We start from the raw sequence: 21,076 nt of genomic DNA, 5'->3' as shown, positions 1-21,076 counted from the left end.
AATATGTGTGCTATACAAGTAACCTAACTGGGCCTAAAGCCCACAACACTATATATGTTAACATGGGAAAGGTACACTTCATTTGCTTTACTATGGTTTTTTTTTTTTTTGGGAGATTGAAGCTAAGAATTTTATCTAGAGAAGGTCTTCATATTGGCTGAGGGGAGGGAACAGTGGAGACATGGTCAGTGGGATTGGCCACCTACGCATGTGGCAGTGGTTTTTTGGCTGGAGTTTCTGATAAGAACGAAGGTCGAGGATGAGAGAGAGAAAGGCATGGAAGGGGTTTTAATGAGAGAGAGAGAGATTTGTTACCGTGTACTTGAGAGAGATCATCAACGTTGAGAGTTGACAGAAATTTTCTCATGTGCGTTGCGCATGACCTTGCACACGTGTCTCTCTTTTGGTTTGACATCTGTCCATGTATGCAGCAACTGCTGCAGTCTTGTGTGCAGGAAATTCTTATTGAACTTTAATATTGGGTCATGGTGTACCAATACCAAAACTTAGTTGAACTTGGTGTCTAGAGCATTGTAACCCAATCAATTGGTACTGATAATATGGTCTCCAAAATATTTAAGATTCAAATCCTTTAACTCATTATACCTATCTAACTATTAAAAAGTTGAACTTGGTTTTTACCTATAATTGGAGCCATAGGGCTCTNAGTCACCTTAACAATATTCAATATGACAAAGACTTGTGTAATAAATTATGTTCCCTCAACAGTTTTGTATGTTTGTTAAAATTAAGTTGATTTTAACTTGCTTTGATGGGTAAGCTCCAGGCTATATACGGTCAACTAATTACTTGTCATAACCGATTCTTCAATTTAAAATTGATACTTGATTTGACTAACCTCTGTTTTCCGTATCCCACCTATTATTTCTACTGTTCAATGAATGAAGTCGTTTTATAACCTTAAAAAAAACACAAATAAAATAATATTAGTTTCCGCACAACAACGACTGGTAGTTATATTATTTAGGTTTGACATTTAATTTCTTTTTTGATTGCGGTGAGTAGCTAGGGTTAGACTCATATGCATCAGCAAACGACTAACGACGATCAGTTGTAGTCGCTGAACTGAGTGTACGTAGCTGCCACTGCAACAGCCGTAGGATAGGGACCTCCTCCTACGTCGTCGGAACTGAGGGAGTACAAGAAACCTATTGGTCATAGTCCAACTTGATCAGAGTTGAGATGGCAAAGAGATAAGCTTTCCAAGTTCAAGTGACATCATCATGCACATCAAATCCCAGTGAACTCATGACCAAATATTAATTTGAAAAAGACACAAGAAAAAAGGGAGCTTAGGTATTTTCCTTGGGAATAAAGTGGAACTGACAGATGATTTTATTCTAGAATTTGGGCCATACCAGATAGCCAATGTGTATTGCGTGCAAATTAATTCTATCCAAACAAAGCAGCTCAACTCGAGTCCAAGCAAGTATTCTTTTTTTATTAAACACAACCAAAGTTTAGTGGTACCATGGTAAAAAGCAAAAACGGGATTTTTCTTCGCTCTTTTTTACCCTTAAAATCTAGTGCAAGATATCCACCATTGTTCCGCCGGAGCTCAACCAACATAAAAAAACTTGAAGACCCTTTTCTTCACCCATCAACCAAGATCTGTCCAAACTTACAGGCTTTTAATCTCCTTAAACCAAACCACATTTGTCACATTTATTTTTGAAACTATGAAAGCTACAAATTACAGAAAGAAATACCAGCAGTGGTAGTGGTGGTGCACGGCAATGGTGGACATCGGAATTTTTTTATTTCCAGCCGTGGAAGTATTTTTAATTTGTATAACCTAATTTTTCACTTAAAAATACTAGATGAGTTATAATTGAAAGGTATAGATATGGGGTTTTACATAGAATCCTTATAAACTTTAAACCCTAAAAATTAAATCCTAAATTGATAGCAATTACCACAACAACAACAAAAGGAAAAGGAAAACAAAACCCCAGAATCAAGCCAACAAAAATCAATATCTCTTCCATATGAAATTGTTAGCATCATTTCCCTTCACACAACAGGGATTCAATATCAGAAATTTATTTGAGAACATCCATAATAAACAGAATGAATAAACAGTGTGAACTCTTTCTAAATAATTAAATTTGCAAAAAGAATAAAATGTGTGCAAATCCCCATATATATATACTTCTTTTTTCTTCTTTTTCAGTTTTTCTTTTCTCCTAATAAAATAAGTTTTCTTCAAAGGCCAAAACACAAATTAAAAGATGAATCTTACCTTTAGAGAAGCTGAATGGTATCCTGTTTCTCAAAAACAACATCCTAAAGACAACTTTAGAGCCCAATATATCTCTACACAAACCCATATTTCTATTTTTATAACTAAAAATCAAATAACAATCTTGGGAACAGAAGTTACAAACACAAAACCATACTTCCATATTCATTACCAACAATCAAATTGCATACTTTTGAAAAGAAAATACAAAGTTTGAACTTCTAGACCTAATATGTAGGTTTTAGATGGGGAACAGTAAAGAGGGAAGTCCATATATAGCCATATTTCCTTCTCCACTATCTCCGTCCAAACCGATACAATCATAAGAAAGACATACATACAATCGAAACATAAAAACAAACCTTTTTCTTTTAAACATGAAACATATATAAAATACCACACACTTTTCACTTTCTGAATCCGAAACATAAAACAACCCTAGGACTAGATTCAGAAATTGAAACCACTACCATCACCAAACAAATTAAAGATGTCCACACCTATTGCCAGCGCTTGAATCCCAGCCACCACAATTCCAGGAATGCTAGGACGATTCTGATACCCGCCATAAGCCGGCGCAGGTGGGTACCCACCATAAGCATGAGCAGGTGGGTACCCCCCATAAGCATGAGCAGGTGGAGGTGGATATCCGCCATAAGCATGAGCAGGTGGAGGTGGATATCCGCCATATGCCGGCGCAGGTGGGTACCCACCATAAGCATGAGCAGGTGGGTATCCGCCACCATAAAGAGGTGCCGGTGGGTACACACTGCCATAAGCCGATGCAGGTGGAGGTGGATATCTGCCATATGCACCCCCAGCCCCATGACCAGGTCTATTTGGGTAACCCATCAAGTCCAGTTGAATATTTAGATCAAAGAAAACTTAAAAGATGAAAAGATGCGAAGGAAATGGAGGAGGAGGAGGTGTTTTTGTGATCAAATGAATTCAGGAAATCGTTGGAATTGGTTGGGTGAGAGCTCTGATGGAGGCCTTTGGGTATTTATACAAGTTACTGCAACATGCAGTGGCTTCCTGTGACTTGTGACACTCAGAACTAAACCACAGTTACCTTTATGCCGCTGTTGCTATTGCGTGTCATCTTTCTATAGGCTAAAAAAGCTGGTTAAAAATGAATCTTTTTTTTTTGAGAAAGACTAAAAATGAATCTTTAATCTCCGTTTGAGAAGCTTATTTTACACGTTTCTCGGTAGGAGCTTATTTTTCTGTGAGTTTATGTACTGTTTACGTCATTTATAAATATTTTTTATTTTTTTTTTAAAAAAATTGGGTTTAATGGCATTATTAATATATTTAAAAATTATTTTATTACAATATTTTTAATTTTTAACAATAAACAGTATCCGAACAGACCCTTAATATATATTTGTTAAGTTATAACTTGGGCCAGCTTAACTTATACATTAAGCAATTTAGGCAATTGAATGAAGCCCCAAAAAAAAAAAAAAAACATAATCTTAATCCTAAAATATAATACTGTACTTATGTGTTATGTAACAACCAAAAATATATACAAAATAAAATTTATTTAATGAAAATTTATTTTCCTTTTAAAAAAGTGTTTATCTTGCCAAAATTTAAGAAATCTATATACATTTTTTTTTCCTCTTTATCTCACTTAAAAAGTCTTTCATCATTTATATTTAATAAAAAAATCTTTCTATCTTCTCATTAAAATAAATCTAAATAATAGATATATAATAACACAAAAATCATATATAATATATTAAATTGAAAGTTCAATCAAGAATTCAAATTAGATTTTAATTACTCTCTAATTTTGTACCAAGTATCATTTTAATTCCTTATTATTTGCTGCCAAGTCTTTTAAAAAAAATTCTTTTATACATTCTAATTCCATGCCAAGTGTCCTAATTATACTCTAATTATGTGATAGTTATATTTATATACAAATTCATATACCTCAACTTAGAAAATACAAAAATACTTATTCGAATTTATTATATGATAAGTTTACATTTTTAAGTAAAAATATTTACATTTATTTGAAACCTAGTAATTATGTTGTGTTGTGTTGTGTTTTTTTTTTTTTTTTTTGTCAATATATGAGTAGAGTATGAATTCTTAATATAGATTATTATTCAATTAAGTTCTTAACCATAAAATTTGTCATATTGTTATACAAACAGTCAAACATTGCCTACCTTTGGAAAGTTTTTCTTGTTTTGCCACTTGAAACTGGGGTTAATGTGTCATGAAAAGGCCAAAAATTTGATACCTAGTAATTATGTTGTGTGTGTGTTTGTTTGTTTTTTTGTTTTTGTTTTTGTTTTTTGGTCAATATATGAGTAGAGTATGAATTCTTAATATAGATTATTACTCAATTAAGTTCTTAACCATAAAATGTCATATCATTATACAAACATTCAAACATTGCCTACCTTTGGAAAGTTTTTCTTGCTTTGCCACTTGAAACTGGGGTTAATGTGTCATGAAAAGGCCAAAAATTTGATACCTAGTAATTATGTTGTGTGTGTGTTTGTTTGTTTTTTTGTTTTTGTTTTTGTTTTTTTTTTTTTGGTCAATATATGAGTAGAGTATGAATTCTTAATATAGATTATTACTCAATTAAGTTCTTAACCATAAAATGTCATATCATTATACAAACAGTCAAACATTGCCTACCTTTGGAAAGTTTTTCTTGCTGTGCCACTTGAAACTGGGGTTAATGTGTCATGAAAAGGCCAAAACGCAGAAATAGTCCACATTCAGAAACGAGGTGATGATGAAAAGGCAGCCTTAATTAATTACTATTACTATATGAAATGTTGGATTATGCATGAAAGAAAAAGAAATTCTTGCTTTAAGAAAACATTATTTTTCATAATTTTTTTCACAAATATTGATATAATTTATTATGAATGATTCATAATAAAAAAATATATATCAAAAAAGTGGTGAAAGAGGGGCAAAGGGTTCTCTCTGCATATTTCTCCCCACTCCCTTTATTTAAAATTTATACTTATCTGCCCTCCATATATGTACAAACTCAATTAAAGGATCATTTTTATTTTTCTTTTAACATTTTTTTTGTTATATATAACTCATAAATTTAGGAGTATTTAAAGCATACGGCCAAAAGTATATAAGTAATTTTTTTTTCCTTTTTTTTTTTTGTGTATTTAGAGGGTTAGTAATTTTTTTTAGAAGAATTTAGAGAGTCAGTAATATAGGAATGAATGGACACCTTTTCGTATTTTAGAAGAAAATATGCTATGATTCTTATGATTAAAAGTTTGTGACACTTTCTATTGTGTCATCCATAATTGAACAAAACAAAAGTTTTCCATTGGTTTTATTATTTTCATATTTATCTTATAATACATTGTATATATTAAAGCATATAAAAATAATCTTTATTGCAATCTTTAATTTATTTAATAAAAAACCCTTAATTTAAGACTTAAAAAAATATTTAAGGGATAGTTACACATAATTATATAAAACTTGACTTTATGGAATTTTCTTATGTAAGAAAAAAATTATACATATTATTTAATAAATAATGTAAGAATCATGTTTAAGTATGATTATATGTGTGTGTAGAAAAAAAAAATTAGCTTCAACCTTGGGCGTGACCGCGTGAATTATGGACCCACAAATAAGTAATGCAAACCAAAAAGTACTCTATCAATACTAGAAGTTTCACCCTATTTGTGTTTTGCGTTGTGAATGGGGTGGGCTCAGTCAAGATGAAGTGACAATACTATATAAGTGACAATACTGTATCTATCAATACTAGAAGTTTCACCCTATTTGTGTTTTGCGTTGTGAATGGGGGGGGCTCAGTCAAAATGAAGTAACAATACTATATATATATATATATATATATATGAGAATGTAATGTTAGAGGATGCCAAAAATTTTTGATGAAATTTTGGGGATAAGTACCGAAGGTAAACAATGTAAATAATAGAAATAAAGGCTTGTATCACCAGTCACACCTGGAATTACAATCTTAATTCGACACCAAGTATGATAGAGTGCGCATATCCTAATTCCTAGCTGATGATGAGTCACAGCGAGGCTAGCTATCTTACGCATAGTAGCAAGCATGCAGCTTCAAAACTCACTATCTAGACTTTTCCGAACGGTCCCAAAGATCAAGGGTCAGGCCACGTGCCAATCACCAGCTAAATAGTCTTACCCACCAGGTTTGAATTATTCTAATAAACTGCATGAGAGAGATAAGTAGGAGACTAGAGAGAGAGAGAGAGAGAGAGAGAGAGAGAGAGAGAGAGAGAGAGAGAGAGAGAGAGAGAGAGAGAGAGAGAGAGAGAATCATTAATGTTTTTTTTTGTATTGTTAGTGTAAGGACTCAATTTGGAAAAGCCCTCGAAAATAAGAAGGAAAACGATCCTGTAAGCTCAAACAATAAATTTTTAGAGAGTGGGAGAAAGAACTAGTTCTATTAAACAGAAAAGGCTATGATCTTTCTGCAGCTTCCCCAAGTCCTTCGTAATGTTATCCTCTTTCACGTTATATACCACGTTCTTCTCCTTATTTTTACCGTACATGTGTAGATTCCCTTCTGGGAACTTCTTTTTGTCCCATCTAACCACCCCCAGGATTTCCAACTAGCAACCATAAGGCTGCTTAATCACTGTTTAGGCATCACCTCCACATTAATGCGGCCAGAGAGTTAGCTGGGAAGCATTTAATGTGGAGGTAGCAGCGTCAGAAGATATTTGTTGCTTCCACAATTCCATATCCGTTTCTCAATTACAATACAATTTTGTGGACCCTCCCGTGGTAACAAGATAGTTGCATCCACCTCGGACTGTAGTTCCAAGGTGAAACTTATCCTCGGACACACTTTGGACTTTCATGTGCAATCCTCACCTCTTCTTCTTATATTATTCGTACCATGCTCTTATTAAATCATCCTTGGACGGGTTGCCATCCTTGAACTAGGCCATTGGGCTGCAGGCCCAGTTCCTACAAACTTACCAATACCTCCTTACATAGCTGGCCCCACAATAACCCCTCAAAATCTCACTTTTTGTCGCCTTGACAGAAGGGAGATTTTGATATCCTGCCGTCATCCCCTTTTCTGAATCTCTAGAACGCCTTTCTACCTGCCCAAGGCGCACTTATGACGTTTTAGGCGTCAGGAGCATGCCGTTATTAAATTATGGCTGCCTCTCTGTCCCCCACATTCAACGGCAAGATGTAAATCTAACGGTGGAGGATTTTCAGTATTTATAGGGGGATTTTTCCCGCTTGCAATTTCTACGCCACTATAAAGAGCTTTTCAAATCAACTCTCTTTTCAGTTACAAAAATCACACCGTTTTAGCATGTATTCATTGAACCTGTCTCTCTTTTTCACCTCTCCACGCTCTCATAAATACTAAAAGTCTGTCCGAGGAGTTCATTTTCCAAACCTGTAAGTTTCCTTAACCTTTCTTAGCCTTCAATCCTCTTCGCTAATTTTTCTTCACAACTTTTAGAAAATGGGTAGGTTCAAGAGTCTAGTTGAGTCCGAGAAGGATATACAGACATTTAGAGCTAAGTATAAGATTCCCCCAACAATGGGTATGAGGTATGCTTCCACGGAGACGTGGTTAAATGATAGGAAGACAGGGGAAGTGGTCATCCCTATGATCGCCTTTATAGAGGGAGGAATGACCATTCCTATAGGTACCCTCACTAAGAGCTATCTTAGATTCTTTAGGTTGTCTCCCACACAATGCGCTCCGAAAATGTTCAGGGTGCTAGGGAGTATAGAAGCCCTAAATGTGATGATGACCCTAGGCCTGACCCATCACGATGTGAACTGGGTGTACAATCTCAATCATCTGAAGGGTCGGGGATACTACCTTAAGTCTAGGTTCCCAGAAGTAAGGTTTATCCAATGCCTCCTAACGTCAAATAAGGGCTTAAAAGATGATTTTTTTTTTAATTTTTTCTGGGGAGTGGCATGATCGTTTACCCTGTCCGACCAAAGAGGGAAAACCAGGAGGGATTTTTGGGCTATAAGCCTATATAATTTAGATTATAGTTTTTAGATCAAGTTATCCTTATTTATGATAAAGATTTTGCAGACAAGCACGCCACCAGACCTCAGTTCAGACTGGTTAACAGAGAGAGCTTAGATAGAATCCTGCGATCCGAGGTGTATGTGAACCCATCTGACGGCCAACTGAGAGCAACACACATAATCCTTCGATACAAACCAATTTCCAAGGCCTTTCAAGCTCCTAAGTGCGTGATAAAGGCTAAAGATCCTCAGCTTCACCGCATCAGTGTAGCTTTTGAAGAATTTATTGTTCTTGAGGGTGTTCCAATTCTTGAAGGTACCCCTTTTACTCAGCCATTATATGTGGCCACTCATTCTGTAAAAGCTTCATCATCATGTTCCATTCCTCAGAAAGGGAAGGAGGAAAAAGAAAGAGAGGAAGGAGAAGAAAAAGAAGAAGAAGAAGATGAAGAACAAGCTTCGGAGGGAGTTGTAGAGTTGCTAGACTCTGCAAATGAATTTGAAGTTTTCAATCAACCCCAATCTCTTGAGGAGATTTCTGACGAAATGGGCATTCAGAGAAAGAGCCAGAGGAGCTTGATGGACGTGATTGAAGGCCAGCCCGGAAGGGGCGCGCCAGGGAAGTCAACTCAGCCCAAACTTCCTCCTCCTCCCAAATCTCCTCTTCCCCCTCATCAACCATCCTAACCTCCTGTGAAAGAACCTATTGATCCGAAAAGGAGGAGGGATGCAAAAGACAAGGAAGTGGTAGAGGCCGGGAGGTGTCGTCCCCCTCTTGAAGATGATACTCAACGAGCTACGAAGCAGCAAAAGGTCAGCCACGGACCTCAGCGAGTCGTGGAAAGGACTGCCACTCCATCCTCGGAGCCCGAGGCTTGGCTCCCCGCACCCATGCTTGGCGGTGAGCCCCTGAGGGAGGATGCCTCACTTAGGGATTTCAATGGTGGAATTGGGTGCCACGTTGCCTCAGTCCTAGAGGAAACCCTCCTACTTCCCAAGGACATGGCAGAGCTGAAAGGCATAAGAAAGAATGAAGTCTTTCTGAATGCTAAGAGATATCTGGGCATGGTATGATACCCTTTTAGCTTTGTTCCTTTAATTATAAATGTCATACACAACTTTATTTATTGCGTTTCTAACTCCCTTTCTTCTAGGCTGTCCAAGCCACTTTTAGGATGGAGGAAATAACTAATTCTTATGGCCAGCAACTGGATGATGAGAGGAAGAAGCGGGCTACAGGTGTGCAAACACTCACTATTGCTGAATAAAGCAGTGTGCAGCTGAAGAAGAAGTTATCCGAGGAGGAACACGCTCGTAAGAGCGCTGAGTCAGTTTTGGAGAACTCTCACAGGTAGGCCGAGGACCAGAGGAAGCTTCTGTGCGATGCCAATGACCAGCTGGCCACCTCCAAGGAACAAATATCAAAACTGAAGAAGCAATTGGAGGAAGCCTAGAGGCTCAAAGACCAGGCTGAGAAGGCAAAGGCTGAGGCAGAGATAGCAAAAGATAAGGCTGAGAAAGAAAAAGACAAAGCCAAACAAGAAGGATATGACATCGGCGTAGCAGAAACGAAGGACAAATTTGGGGCTGAGGTGCCAGTTGTGTGTCGAGTATACTATGCCCAAACTTGGATAGAAGCTCTCAACCGAGCTGGAGTTGACCCTTCTTCCGAGTTGAGAAAACTAGAAAATGTCTACTTGCCTCCAGCTATACGAGCCTCAAGTCCTTCTTCTCAGTCACAGGACGCATCCTCCGCAGCTGCTGATTCAGCCAAAGAAGCCCAAATTCAAAATCCTCTCCCTTTCAATCAGGTTGAGCAACCCAAAGTGCCTGAAGTTGCCCAAGATGTTTCTTCGGACAAGGCAGTAGAGGGGCCTAAGGATGGAGCAACCTCTCAAAGCTTTGAACAGGCTTTAGCATCAACCACTTTGCCAGCTGAAGGAGTTCAAAAGGAGAAAGAAAAAGGTGTTCCTCCTGAGGCAACTGTCAAAGCCCCCCAACCCAAGCTCCAAATAAAATTAAACAAATAGTTATTGTAGTTAAATTCCTTGCATTTTCCATTTCATTTTATTTTTCTTTTCTCTCTCTCTCTCTCTCTTTTTTTTTTTCTTTTTTTTTTTAGTGTTGAGTTTTTTGAGGATATTTTTAGTTGCAATGTATATTTTCCTTTCCAAATTTATATTAGATATTGTGGTTTTATCTGTCACTTGTATAATTTCCTGCACGAATGTTCTTCATTTTTACATGATCCTAGACTATAGAGGAATGAAATCCGATACTATAATGGAGAACTTAACTTTATGTATGCTAATTGGGGACCAAAGCAGACTATAACAGTGAACTCCCCAGCCCTACAAAGGCTTACTTTAAATTCATTAAGGAATTCCAATTTTGAGATAGCATTCTAAATGTTTAACCTATAGAGGTATTGACCACCTTAAAATGCTTTAAATGATGCTTATGGAGTTTGCTTTGATATACAATTTTAGTTGCCCGGAGCCCCTTTTAAAAGCACTAATTTCTACTAAGTTTGTTGTATAAACACTCTGTCATACCTTAACTTCTGTATAATACTTCGATTGAGGTCACAACGTATTAAATTTCACTAAGTTGTGGTCCGAGGACCTGACATAACTTAGTTTTCGTTTAATACTTCAATAGATGTCATGGTGTATTAATTTTCACTAAGTTTGTGGTTCGAGGATCTTACATGACTTAGTTTCTGTTTAATACTACAATAGATATCATAGTGTATTAATTTTCACTAAGTTTGTGGTCCGAGGACCGACATAACTTAGTTTCTATTTAATACTTCAAAGGATGTCATGGTGTATTAATTTTCACTAAGTTTGTAGTCCGAGGACCTGACATAACTTAGTTTCTCTTTAATACTTTAAAAGATGTCATAGTGTATTAATTTTCACTAAGTTTGTGGTCCGAGAACCTGACATAACTTAGTTTTTGTTTAATACTTCAACGGATGTCATAGTGTATTAATTTTCACTAAGTTTGTGGTCCGAGGACCTGACATAACTTAGTTTCTGTTTAATACTTCAACGGATGTCATAGTGTATTATTTTTCACTAAGTTTGTGATCCGAGGACTTGACATAACTTAATTTCTGTATAATACTTCAATGGATGTCATAGTGTATTAATTTTCACTAAGTTTATGGTCTGAGGACCTGATATAACTTAGTTGCTGTTTAATATTTCAACGGATGTCATAGTGTATTAATTTTCACTAATTAAGTTTGTGGTCCGAGGACCTAACATAACTTAGTTTCTGTTTAATATTTCAAAGGATGTCATAGTGTATTAATTTTCACTAAGTTTGTGGTCCGAGGACCTGACATAACTTAGTTTCTGTTTAATACTTCAACGGATGTCATAGTGTATTAATTTTCACTAAGTTTGTGGTCCGAGGACCTGACATAACTTTGTTTCTATTTAACACTTCAATGGACAAGTTGCAAAATTAGGACAAATTGTAAAAGGAAGTAAAATGGAATTGTTCTTATTAATAATAATACCTCCTTAGGTTGCTTACATTCCAGGGATGGAGTACAGTTTTTTCATCCAAATCTTCTAAGTAATAAGCACCTATACCAGTTACAGATGTGATACGATATGGTCCTTCCCAATTAGGCCCCAACTTTCCCCATGCTGGGTTTTTGGTAGTTCCCAAGACTTTCCTCAATACCAGATTTCCTGGGGCCAACGGCCTCAACCTGACATTTGCATCATAACCTTGTTTTAGCTTGTGTTGGTAGTAGGCCAATTAAACCATCGCATTCTCTCGTCGTTCGTCTATCAAGTCCAGATTTTTCTTCAACAGCTCATCATTCCCCTCCGAGGTGGAAATACTGGTCCTTAGTGTGGGAAAACCTATTTCAAGAGGAATCACAGCTTTAGCCCCATAAGTCATTGAAAATGGGGTCTCCCCTGTTGACCGCTGAGGTGTTGTTCGATATGTTGAGAGGACATGTGGCAGCTCCTGCACCCATCTCCCCTTTGCATCATCCAACCTTTTTTTGAGTCCACCCAATATGACCTTGTTGACAGCCTCGGCCTGCCCATTTCCCTGCGGATAGGCCGGAGTAGAATATCTGTTCTTTATCCCCAGATCGGAACAATACTTTCTGAAAGCTTTGCTATCAAATTGAAGACCATTATCCGAGATGAGAGCTTGAGGAATCCCGAATCGAGTAATGATATTTTTCCAAACAAACCTCTTGACATCTGCATCCCTAATATTGGACAAAGGCTCAGCTTCGACCCACTTCGTAAAGTAATCTGTGCCAACCAGCAAATATTTTTTATTTCCTATGACTTTAGGGAAAGGGCCAACAATGTCTAAGCCCCACTGAGCGAAGGGCCAAGGACTGAAAAGTGGATTAAGAACTCCCCTCGGCTGATGGATGTTCGGTGCAAGTCTTTGATATTGATCACATTTCCTAACATACTCATGTGCTTCTTTTTGCATACCTAGCCACCAATACCCTTAAGTAATTGCACGGTGAGATAAAGATCTCCCTCTAGTGTGACTTCCACAAATCCCCTCATGTAGCTCTTCTAAGAGTGCCTCTGATGCTTCGGGATGTACACAGAGCAGATATGGCCTAGAGAAAGAACGTTTATATAACTTTTTGTCCTCGGACAACCAAAATCGAGGAGCCTTCCTTGCACCTTTTCAGCTTTTAACTTGTCCTCGGGCAGTATATCCTTTTCAAGGAATAGCAATAGAGGATCCATCCAGCTGCGCGCCAAACTGACTTGATTTACCTAAAGAGAGTTCCTTGTTACCGAGGTGGGTGCGTCTAGGTCTTTAACTATTATCATTCGGGGTAAGTTTTGCACCGAGGAGGTAACAAGGGTAGCCAAAGAGTCTGCATGGGCATTCTCGCTCCTAGGGACATGGGTTACTTCAAAAAATTCAAAATTTACTTGCATGTGCCTAACTTGGCCCAAGTATTCTTGCATTCTGGTGTCCCGAGCCTCCAACTCGCCTCTAACCTGACCCACGACCAGTCTTGAATCGAAGAAAATCTCTACTGCCTTCCCACCTAGTTTCTTGACCATTGCCATCCCATTTAACAAAACTTCATACTCTGCCTCGTTATTAGTAGCTGAAAATCCCAACCTTAAAGACTGCTCAATAATGACCTTTTTAGGAAATATCAGAACCAGCCCCACTCCTAACCCTCGCTGGTTTGCTGCTCCATCCATATACACTTTCCAGGGTGAAGCATGTTGCATGGAGATGAGGCCAACTGATTTTTCATCCATGCCCTGTGGACTTGTTTCCTTCAGCAAATTCGGCCACCAGATCGGTGAGAATCTGTCCCTTCACAGAGGTACGAGGCATATATTTGATATCAAAAGCCCCTAGAATTGTGCCCCACTTGGCAACCCTACCAGTGTAGTCTGCACTCCGAAGTACTGTCCTGAGCAGATACTGAGTTAGGACGACCACAGTATGCACCTGAAAATAGTGGGGAAGTTTCCTTGTAGCATGTACCACTACTAAAACGGCCTTTTCCAACGGCAGATAACGTACCTCGGCCTTATGAAGTGTCTTGCTCACGTAATAGACAGGCCGTTGTATGCCATTATCTACTCGTATCAGAACAAAACTAATTGCATGAGTGGTTATCGCTAAGTAGGAAAAAAGGACTTTATCCACCTCGGGGCTAAACATAATGGGTGGCTGAGATAGATATTCCTTAAGCTGCTGAAATGCCAGGGCGCACTCCTCTATCCACTCGAATCCCTTCCATTTATGGAGTAAAAGGAAAAAAGGTCTGCACCTATCCGCCGATCTGGAAATAAATCTATTCAAAGTAGCGGTCATCCTAGTCAATCTCTGGACCTTCTTGGGATTCCAAGGTGCTTGCAAGCTACTTATGGCTCTAATCTAATCGGGGCTCACCTCAATTCCTCGGTGAGTCACTATGTAACCCAAAAACTTCCCCGAGCTCACCCCGAATGCGCACTTGGACGCGTTCAGTCGCAATCTGTGTTTCCTTAGAATCTCAAAAATGTTGGTAAGATCTGTCACATGCTCAGTCACTACCCTGCTCTTCACAACCATATCGTCAATATAAACTTCAATGCTCTTGCCTAAGTGTGGTTCAAACATCTTCGTCATCATCCGTTGGTAAGTAGACCCTACATTCTTCAGGCCAAATGGGCATCACCTTGTAGTGATACTTTCCAGTGGGAGTAAGAAAAACAGTATTTTCCTGGTCATCCGATGCCAGTGGGATTTGATGATAACCCTGGAAGGCATCTAAGAAGCTCATCCGATGGTGGCCTACTATTGCGTTTACCAACTAATCTATATAGGGCATAGGGAAAGGGTCTTTTGGGCAAGCTTTGTTAAGGTCCGTAAAATCAACACATACACGCCATTTTCCGTTTTTCTTTTTCACCACGACCGTATTAGCTAACAACTGAGGGTAAAAGACCTCCTTGATAGCCCCTACTTGTTTGAGCTTGGTCACCTCGTCCCTAATAGCCTAGGCATGCGCCCTAGATGGACGCCGATGTGGTTGTTTCTTTGGAATAACAGAGGGATTAACATTTAAATGATGACAAATGAAGTCTGGGTCCACCCCTGGGGCTTCATAAGCATCCCACGCAAACACATCGATGTTTCTCCTTAGGACCTCAACTAACTGCTCCTTCTCCGCCTCAGGCAACTGCGCCTCGACCTGAATAAACTTATCTGGGTCATCACTAACACTTACCCTTTCCAAATTCTCACACTCCACTCCCCCAGCAGATGTGCTTAAGGGGGTCGCCGGAGCCTTTGACTGCTATAAATCATTCTCGGCCATGGCCGGAGTGTTTATCTCTGGCCGATGTTGAATAGTCGTTATCAAGCACTGTCTAGCCATGGTCTAATTTCCCAATATTTCTAATACTTGGGCTCCCGACGGATATTTCACCTTCTGATGAAGTGTAGAAGAGACAGCCCTCAAGGTATGCAGCCAAGGCCAACCCAAGATAGCCGTGTATGGAAAAAAAGCATCTACTACGATAAAATCCACCTTCACCACATCCGACCCAGTCTACATGGGCAATCTAATCATGCCCATTGGAATGACCGATCTGCCTTCAAAACTCACCACAGGGGGGCTGTAAGCTCTTAGATCCTAGGGTCTCAAATTCAACCCCCTATGCAGGTCGGGATACATCACCTCGGCTGCGCTCCCCTCGTCAATCATCACCCTTCTCACGTCATACCCCCCGATTCTAAGTGTAACCACCAAAGTATCATCATGTGGTTGTATAATTCCCCTCTTATCCTCCTCTGAAAAGCCTGACACCAGCGATGCATCCAATCTGGTTCTCTTCGGCGTTGAACCGGATCCCTCATCCAAATGATGAGACACAGACATTACCCTGGAGGAGCAAGATCCGGTTCTACCCGGGGCAGCAAATATAACGTGTATCGTACCTAAAGGGGGTCCTGAAGAAGCATCCCCCTTAAATGTCGAACCTATTTGGCTTCCTCGGTCACTGGACTGATGTAGAAGCTAGGTCAACCTCCTTTCTCGGACCAGCTGATCCAAATGGTCCCACAAATTTCTACAATCTTCAGTAGTATGTCCATGATCCTGGTGATATTGGCAGTAAAGGTTTTGATTACGTTTCGCGGGATCCCTTGCCATCCTATTGGGCCATCTGAAGAATGGCTTATTTTTTATCTTTTCTAAAACCCGTTGCACTGGTTCTCTGAACACGACATTAACCACTTAGGAATTAGCAAATCCTAATTATCCCCCAAAGTCTCTCCAAGGTCGGTTGTTGTTATACCAGTCCAACCTGAAATCCTTTCTCTCCTTAGGGACTACCTTGGACTTTCCTCTACCCTGTATTTGATCCTCCTCTACTCTTCTATACTTGTCAATCCGATCCATAAGCTGACGCACGTTGGTAACAGGTTTACCAGTTAGAGATTTCCTCAGATCATGCTCGGTTGGAAGGCTCTCCTTAAAGGTATTGATGGCCACGTCATCATAGGCTCCATCTACCTCGTTGAACATTTCCCAGTATCTATCAAAATAGGCCTTCAGGGTTTTCCCCTACCGCATAGACATAGATAATAACGATCCCAAGGGCTGAACAACCTTCTTGCAAGTTATAAAACGGGCACCAAAAGCTTGGGTAAGCTTCTCAAAGGAATCAATAGTATTCGTTCTCAGACCATTGAACCATCTTTTCGCCACTAGACCCAGGCTAGATGGGAAAACCTTGCACATCAAGGCCTCATCCTTAGCGTGAACGACCATTCTTTGACTGAAATGGCTAACATGTTCCACTGGATCCGTTCGTCCATTATAAATGGTGAACACGAGCTGATGGAACCACCGAGGAAGACTTGCATCTTCGATAGGTCGTGTGAAAGGCGATTTGGAAACTTGACTCAACGCTTTGTTCAGGGCGTCATTCCCTAAGCCCTGGCAAGGCAGACTCTTATCCTCTTGTCTGTGGTGGTGCTCCTCAGCATAGGAAAAGGACTCACTGGGTGGAGTTCTTGACCTCCGCCTATAACTGGTGTCTTCTGACTCCACAGAAGATTGCCTGGAGTGGTGAGACCTACGCTTTCGTCGCTCGTGTCGCAGTTGCCTTTTTAACTTACTAATCTCACGTTGCATGTCCTCATCATTCTTTACATGGGAAATATGGCTTTTCCCCCTAGAATGACTTCTCTCAGTGTAGGTTGTTCGCACGCTTCCCTTACGATCCCCCCTTTGTTCATGGACTGCTAACGGATCATCATGCTGAGACCCCCTGGATTCGACCTGGTGTGGATTAACATCTGTCTGTTGTGGGTCCACCACGGGCTGTTGCAGTGGTCCCCCTTCCATCTCGGCTGTTGCACTTGCCTTTCCCTACAAATAAATCAAGATCTTCCCACAGACGGTGCCAATTGTAAGGACTCAATTTGGAAAAGCCCTCGAAAATAAGAAGGAAAACAATCCAGTAAGCCCAAACAATAAATTTTTAGAGAGTGAGAGAAAGAACTAGTTCTATTAGACAGAAAAGGCTATGATCTTTCTGCAGCTTCCCCAAGTCCTTTGTAATGTTATCCTCTTTCACGTTATATACCACATTCTTCCCCTTGTTTTCACCATACACGTGTAGATTCCCTTCTGAGAACTCCTTTCTGTCCCATCTAACCACCTCCAGGATTTCCAACTAGCAACCATAAGGCTGCTTGATCACTGTTCAGGCATCACCTCTGCATTAATGCGGCCAGAGAGTTAGCTGAGAAGCATTTAATGTGGAGGTAGCAGCGTCAGAAGATATTTGTTGCTTCCACAATTTCATATCAATTTCTTAATTACAATACAATTTTGTGGACCCTCCCGTGGTAACAAGATAGTTGCATCCACCTCGGACTGTAGTTCCGAGGTGAAACTTATCCTCGGACACACTTTGAACTTTCATGTGCAATCCTCACCTCTTCTTCTTATATTATTTGTACTATGCTCTTATTAAATCATCCTTGGACGGGTTGCCATCCTCGGACTGGGCCATTAGGCTGCAGGCCCAGTTCCTATAAACTTACCAATACCTCTTTACATAGCTGGCCCCACAATTAGTATTGTCAGTTGTGATTCAAGAAAATTATATTTCAATCTTTGGGAAAAGTGTAATTTGGATATTACTTACTAAACAAGTTTCCAGCTTTTTTGTTTTCTAAATAATTGTAAATTATGCTGGATTAATTAGGTTATGAAATGAGGTAATAATCATGGATTTTATGCAACCATGCATAAGTCAATCACTCCAAAAAAAAAAATTTGTAAATTGTGTTCTACTTTAACCAAATAAAAAAAAAAAAGCTATGTCCTACCAAGACAGGCCCATCTTTTTAATTTGACCGTCCCTCTATTAAGTACCGTTTCATAGGTCGTGTTTAATAATGAGGCCCTGAAGCCTATTTACAAAAATGAGAACAGCATAGAGCCCATTTAAACTATTGTCCCATCGGTTTAAATTCAAACTCATCTAAGGTTAAACACTGACAAGTGCGAACCATACCTCAGTGAAGCCCAAAAGCCAGTTTTTTGTTTTTTTTTTTCCCCTCACGTCGGGTATCCATGATTTTGATACTTCGTTTTGTGAGCTCATAAAAAAAAAAGTTGGAATGAGTACATCATAAAATAAAAAATAAAAATAAATTTAATAGAATAGAATGTATTTAAACAATAAAAAAATGAATTGAATTAAATTAAATAAAGACAAAGTTTAGTTACAAAATTAGTTGTAACCTAATACTATAACCTTACTCAATATCTTTTTATAAGAGGTAAATTTTGACAAATCCACCATTAGATTACATCTTCTTCTTATATCTTCCATACTTGTAAGATTTCTAAAAAATTAAAGATCAACAGTTATGTCATTAATAAATTATTTAAATTGCAAGTTTTTGTAGTTTAAAATTATGAATAAAATATAAGATTATTGATCATATTGTAAATAATATCTGATTGACACAAAATTCAACTTGTAAAGTAAAAGTATAAAGAATATACAATTTAATTATTAGATTTTCAAAATATGTAGTGTGGGGGGAAAAGCCCAAAACTACTTAATGGGCCCAGAACCCCCTGTTAAGGGCCATGGTGTTTCCGAGGATTAATAGGTGGTTGGGGCGGCCCCTCTAAAGCAGGAAGCCCAGAGGCAGAAGGGGAGTGTCGTCCGAAGAGCTCACCATTGGTCCGAGGAGTCTTGCTCCTCGGCTATGATGAGCCTTGATCAAACGAACGTGTGGAAGGTTTGACTAATCTTCCCAACGATCCCAACGGTGATGATTGGTCCTGGGTGGATCCGGGAATGATCAGAACTAAAAAATATCTGAAGGAAAAGCTAGTACCACCGCATTTAATGCGCTGCAACAGCTTTTCTGGCCGCATTTATGTGGAGAAAACCCCTGAACAGTGCAACCTCAGCTACCGCCACTCACAAAGAACTAAAGTAGACACACGACGTGACATGCACTCGAGTGGATGCGTGGATGAAGAACAAGTGGACGATGGAGATGGTAGGAAGGGATGCTATATAAAGAAGAAGGGTCCCTGATAATAGAGGATGGGAAAAAAGAAAGGGAAAGAGAGAGAAAAGTTTTACTGTAGCTCTGAACGTTGTAATCGTTGTTCATCCAATAAAATACCTCTTCGGACATTCATTCATGGAGTTATCTGAGCTTTAGTTCATGTTATCATTATTACACGTGACCTAGCCAACTGTTCTGTGCTTCATAACCAGCCCAGCTCTTTCGCCCACTCTCTACAAATTCATTATTCTGGGTTCGTTGGGCCTCAAACCCATATCCTTTGGGCTTGGGTGACAAAAACCGACTCTACAATTGGCGCAGTCTGTGGGAAGAGCTTGCACAGGGGTGGAGACAACAGTAGGTGATGGCTGAACACGGTGAACAAGAAGCGGAGTCTAAGGCGCCTCAGCATGAGGACCCTTTCCTTAACCTAGAGCGAAGGCAGGACCGCGAGGGTAGCGTGCACACCGTACCCCCTGGTCAGAGCCAGTCACATGGCGGAAGCCACATGTCCCATGCAGAGAAGAACCGAGATTTGCAGCGGGAGGTTGAAAAACTGAAAAGGGAATTACGCTATGCAAAGAGGAAACGGGCTCCTTCGTATTCTGATGAGGACCCTGATGATGAGCCAGACGTCACTTATCAACCCAAATCCAGGACACCGGCCAGCGAGACCTATACCTACAAATAGGAGTCTCCTCACAAGGGGCAACGCAGAAGTCCATTACGCGGAGACGTCGGAAGCGACGCCATGAGTAAGGCTCTAAACCAGATTTCCAAGTCACCCTTCACGTGCAGGATCGAAGAGGCTAGACTTCCTAGGCACTTTAACCAACCAGCGTTCACCATCTACAACGGCAAAACAGACCCCGTGGAACACGTGAGTCATTTTAACCAAAGGATGGCGGTCTACTCCAGGGACGAAGCGCTGATGTGCAAGGTTTTCCCTTCCAGCCTCGGGCCAGTTGCCATGAGGTGGTTCGATGGGCTGAGCCCAAATTCCATCAGCTCATTCAAAGAGCTCACCCAAGCATTTGGTTCACGATTTGTTACATGCCGAAGAGTGGTCCGACCTCTGTCCTCTCTGCTGTCTTTGACCATGAAGGAAGAAGAATCCCTGAAGGTGTACTCGGATAGATATTGGGAAATGTTTAACGACATGGAGGGCAATTTTGACGTGATGGCCTTGGAAACGTTTAAGCTCGGCCTCCCTACCGACCACGGTTTAAGGACATCCCTGTCTGGTAAGCCCGTTACTAGCATTCGTCAGCTAATGGATCGCATCGAGAAGTACAAAAGAGTTGAAGAAGACCAACAATAAGGGAAAGGCAAGGAGAAGGTTATCCCCCTGGAAATAAGGGATTTCAAGTCGGATCGATACACCAGCAGCAAGCCGAGGAGAGACTTTCCTGCGCAGTCAGGAACAGCCAATCCCCAGACCGTCAACACCGTATTCAGAGACCCAGTCCACCAAGTTTTGGCAAAGGTCAAGAACGAGCCGTTCTTCAAGTGGCCGAACAAGATGGCAGGGAATCCTGACAGACGTAATCGCAATCTCTACTGCCAATACCACCAGGATCATGGGCACACGACTGAAGACTGCAGGGGACTTGTGGATTCATCTAGAACAACTAGTCAGCGAGGGGAAATTGCGACATCTCCTGCATCACACCAGTGGCCGAAGAGTTCTGACGAGCGCGGACTCCCGGAGGG

The 21,076-nt window shown here is 40.0% G+C and overlaps 2 protein-coding genes across 2 annotated transcripts; one reads left to right on the top strand and one right to left on the bottom strand.

Moving 5' to 3' along the window:
* Nucleotides 1–2,713: 2,713 nt before the first annotated feature.
* LOC111992566 (uncharacterized) lies at nucleotides 2,714–3,115 on the bottom strand. Its single transcript, XM_024024445.1, has one exon. The coding sequence runs from the start codon at nucleotides 3,113–3,115 to the stop codon at nucleotides 2,714–2,716; it is 402 nt and encodes a 133-aa protein (XP_023880213.1).
* Nucleotides 3,116–20,114: 16,999 nt separating this feature from the next.
* Nucleotides 20,115–20,684, top strand: LOC136070519 (uncharacterized). Its single transcript, XM_065780541.1, has one exon. It carries the CDS (start codon nucleotides 20,115–20,117, stop codon nucleotides 20,682–20,684), a length of 570 nt encoding a protein of 189 aa, XP_065636613.1.
* The last annotated feature ends 392 nt before the right edge of the window (nucleotides 20,685–21,076 follow it).

The sequence above is a fragment of the Quercus suber genome, unplaced genomic scaffold, assembly GCF_002906115.3.
Source record: "Quercus suber isolate HL8 unplaced genomic scaffold, Cork oak 2.0 scaffold_239, whole genome shotgun sequence".
Classification (NCBI taxonomy): Eukaryota; Viridiplantae; Streptophyta; class Magnoliopsida; order Fagales; family Fagaceae; genus Quercus; species Quercus suber.
The sequence above is the reverse complement of the archived record's forward strand: the minus strand, read 5'-3'. Positions and strand labels throughout refer to the sequence as shown.

Bases quoted from the DNA above. Each gene is read 5' to 3' on its own strand.
- LOC111992566 (XM_024024445.1), bottom strand. From the start codon at position 3,115: ATGGGTTACCCAAATAGACCTGGTCATGGGGCTGGGGGTGCATATGGC.
- LOC136070519 (XM_065780541.1), top strand. From the start codon at position 20,115: ATGAGTAAGGCTCTAAACCAGATTTCCAAGTCACCCTTCACGTGCAGG.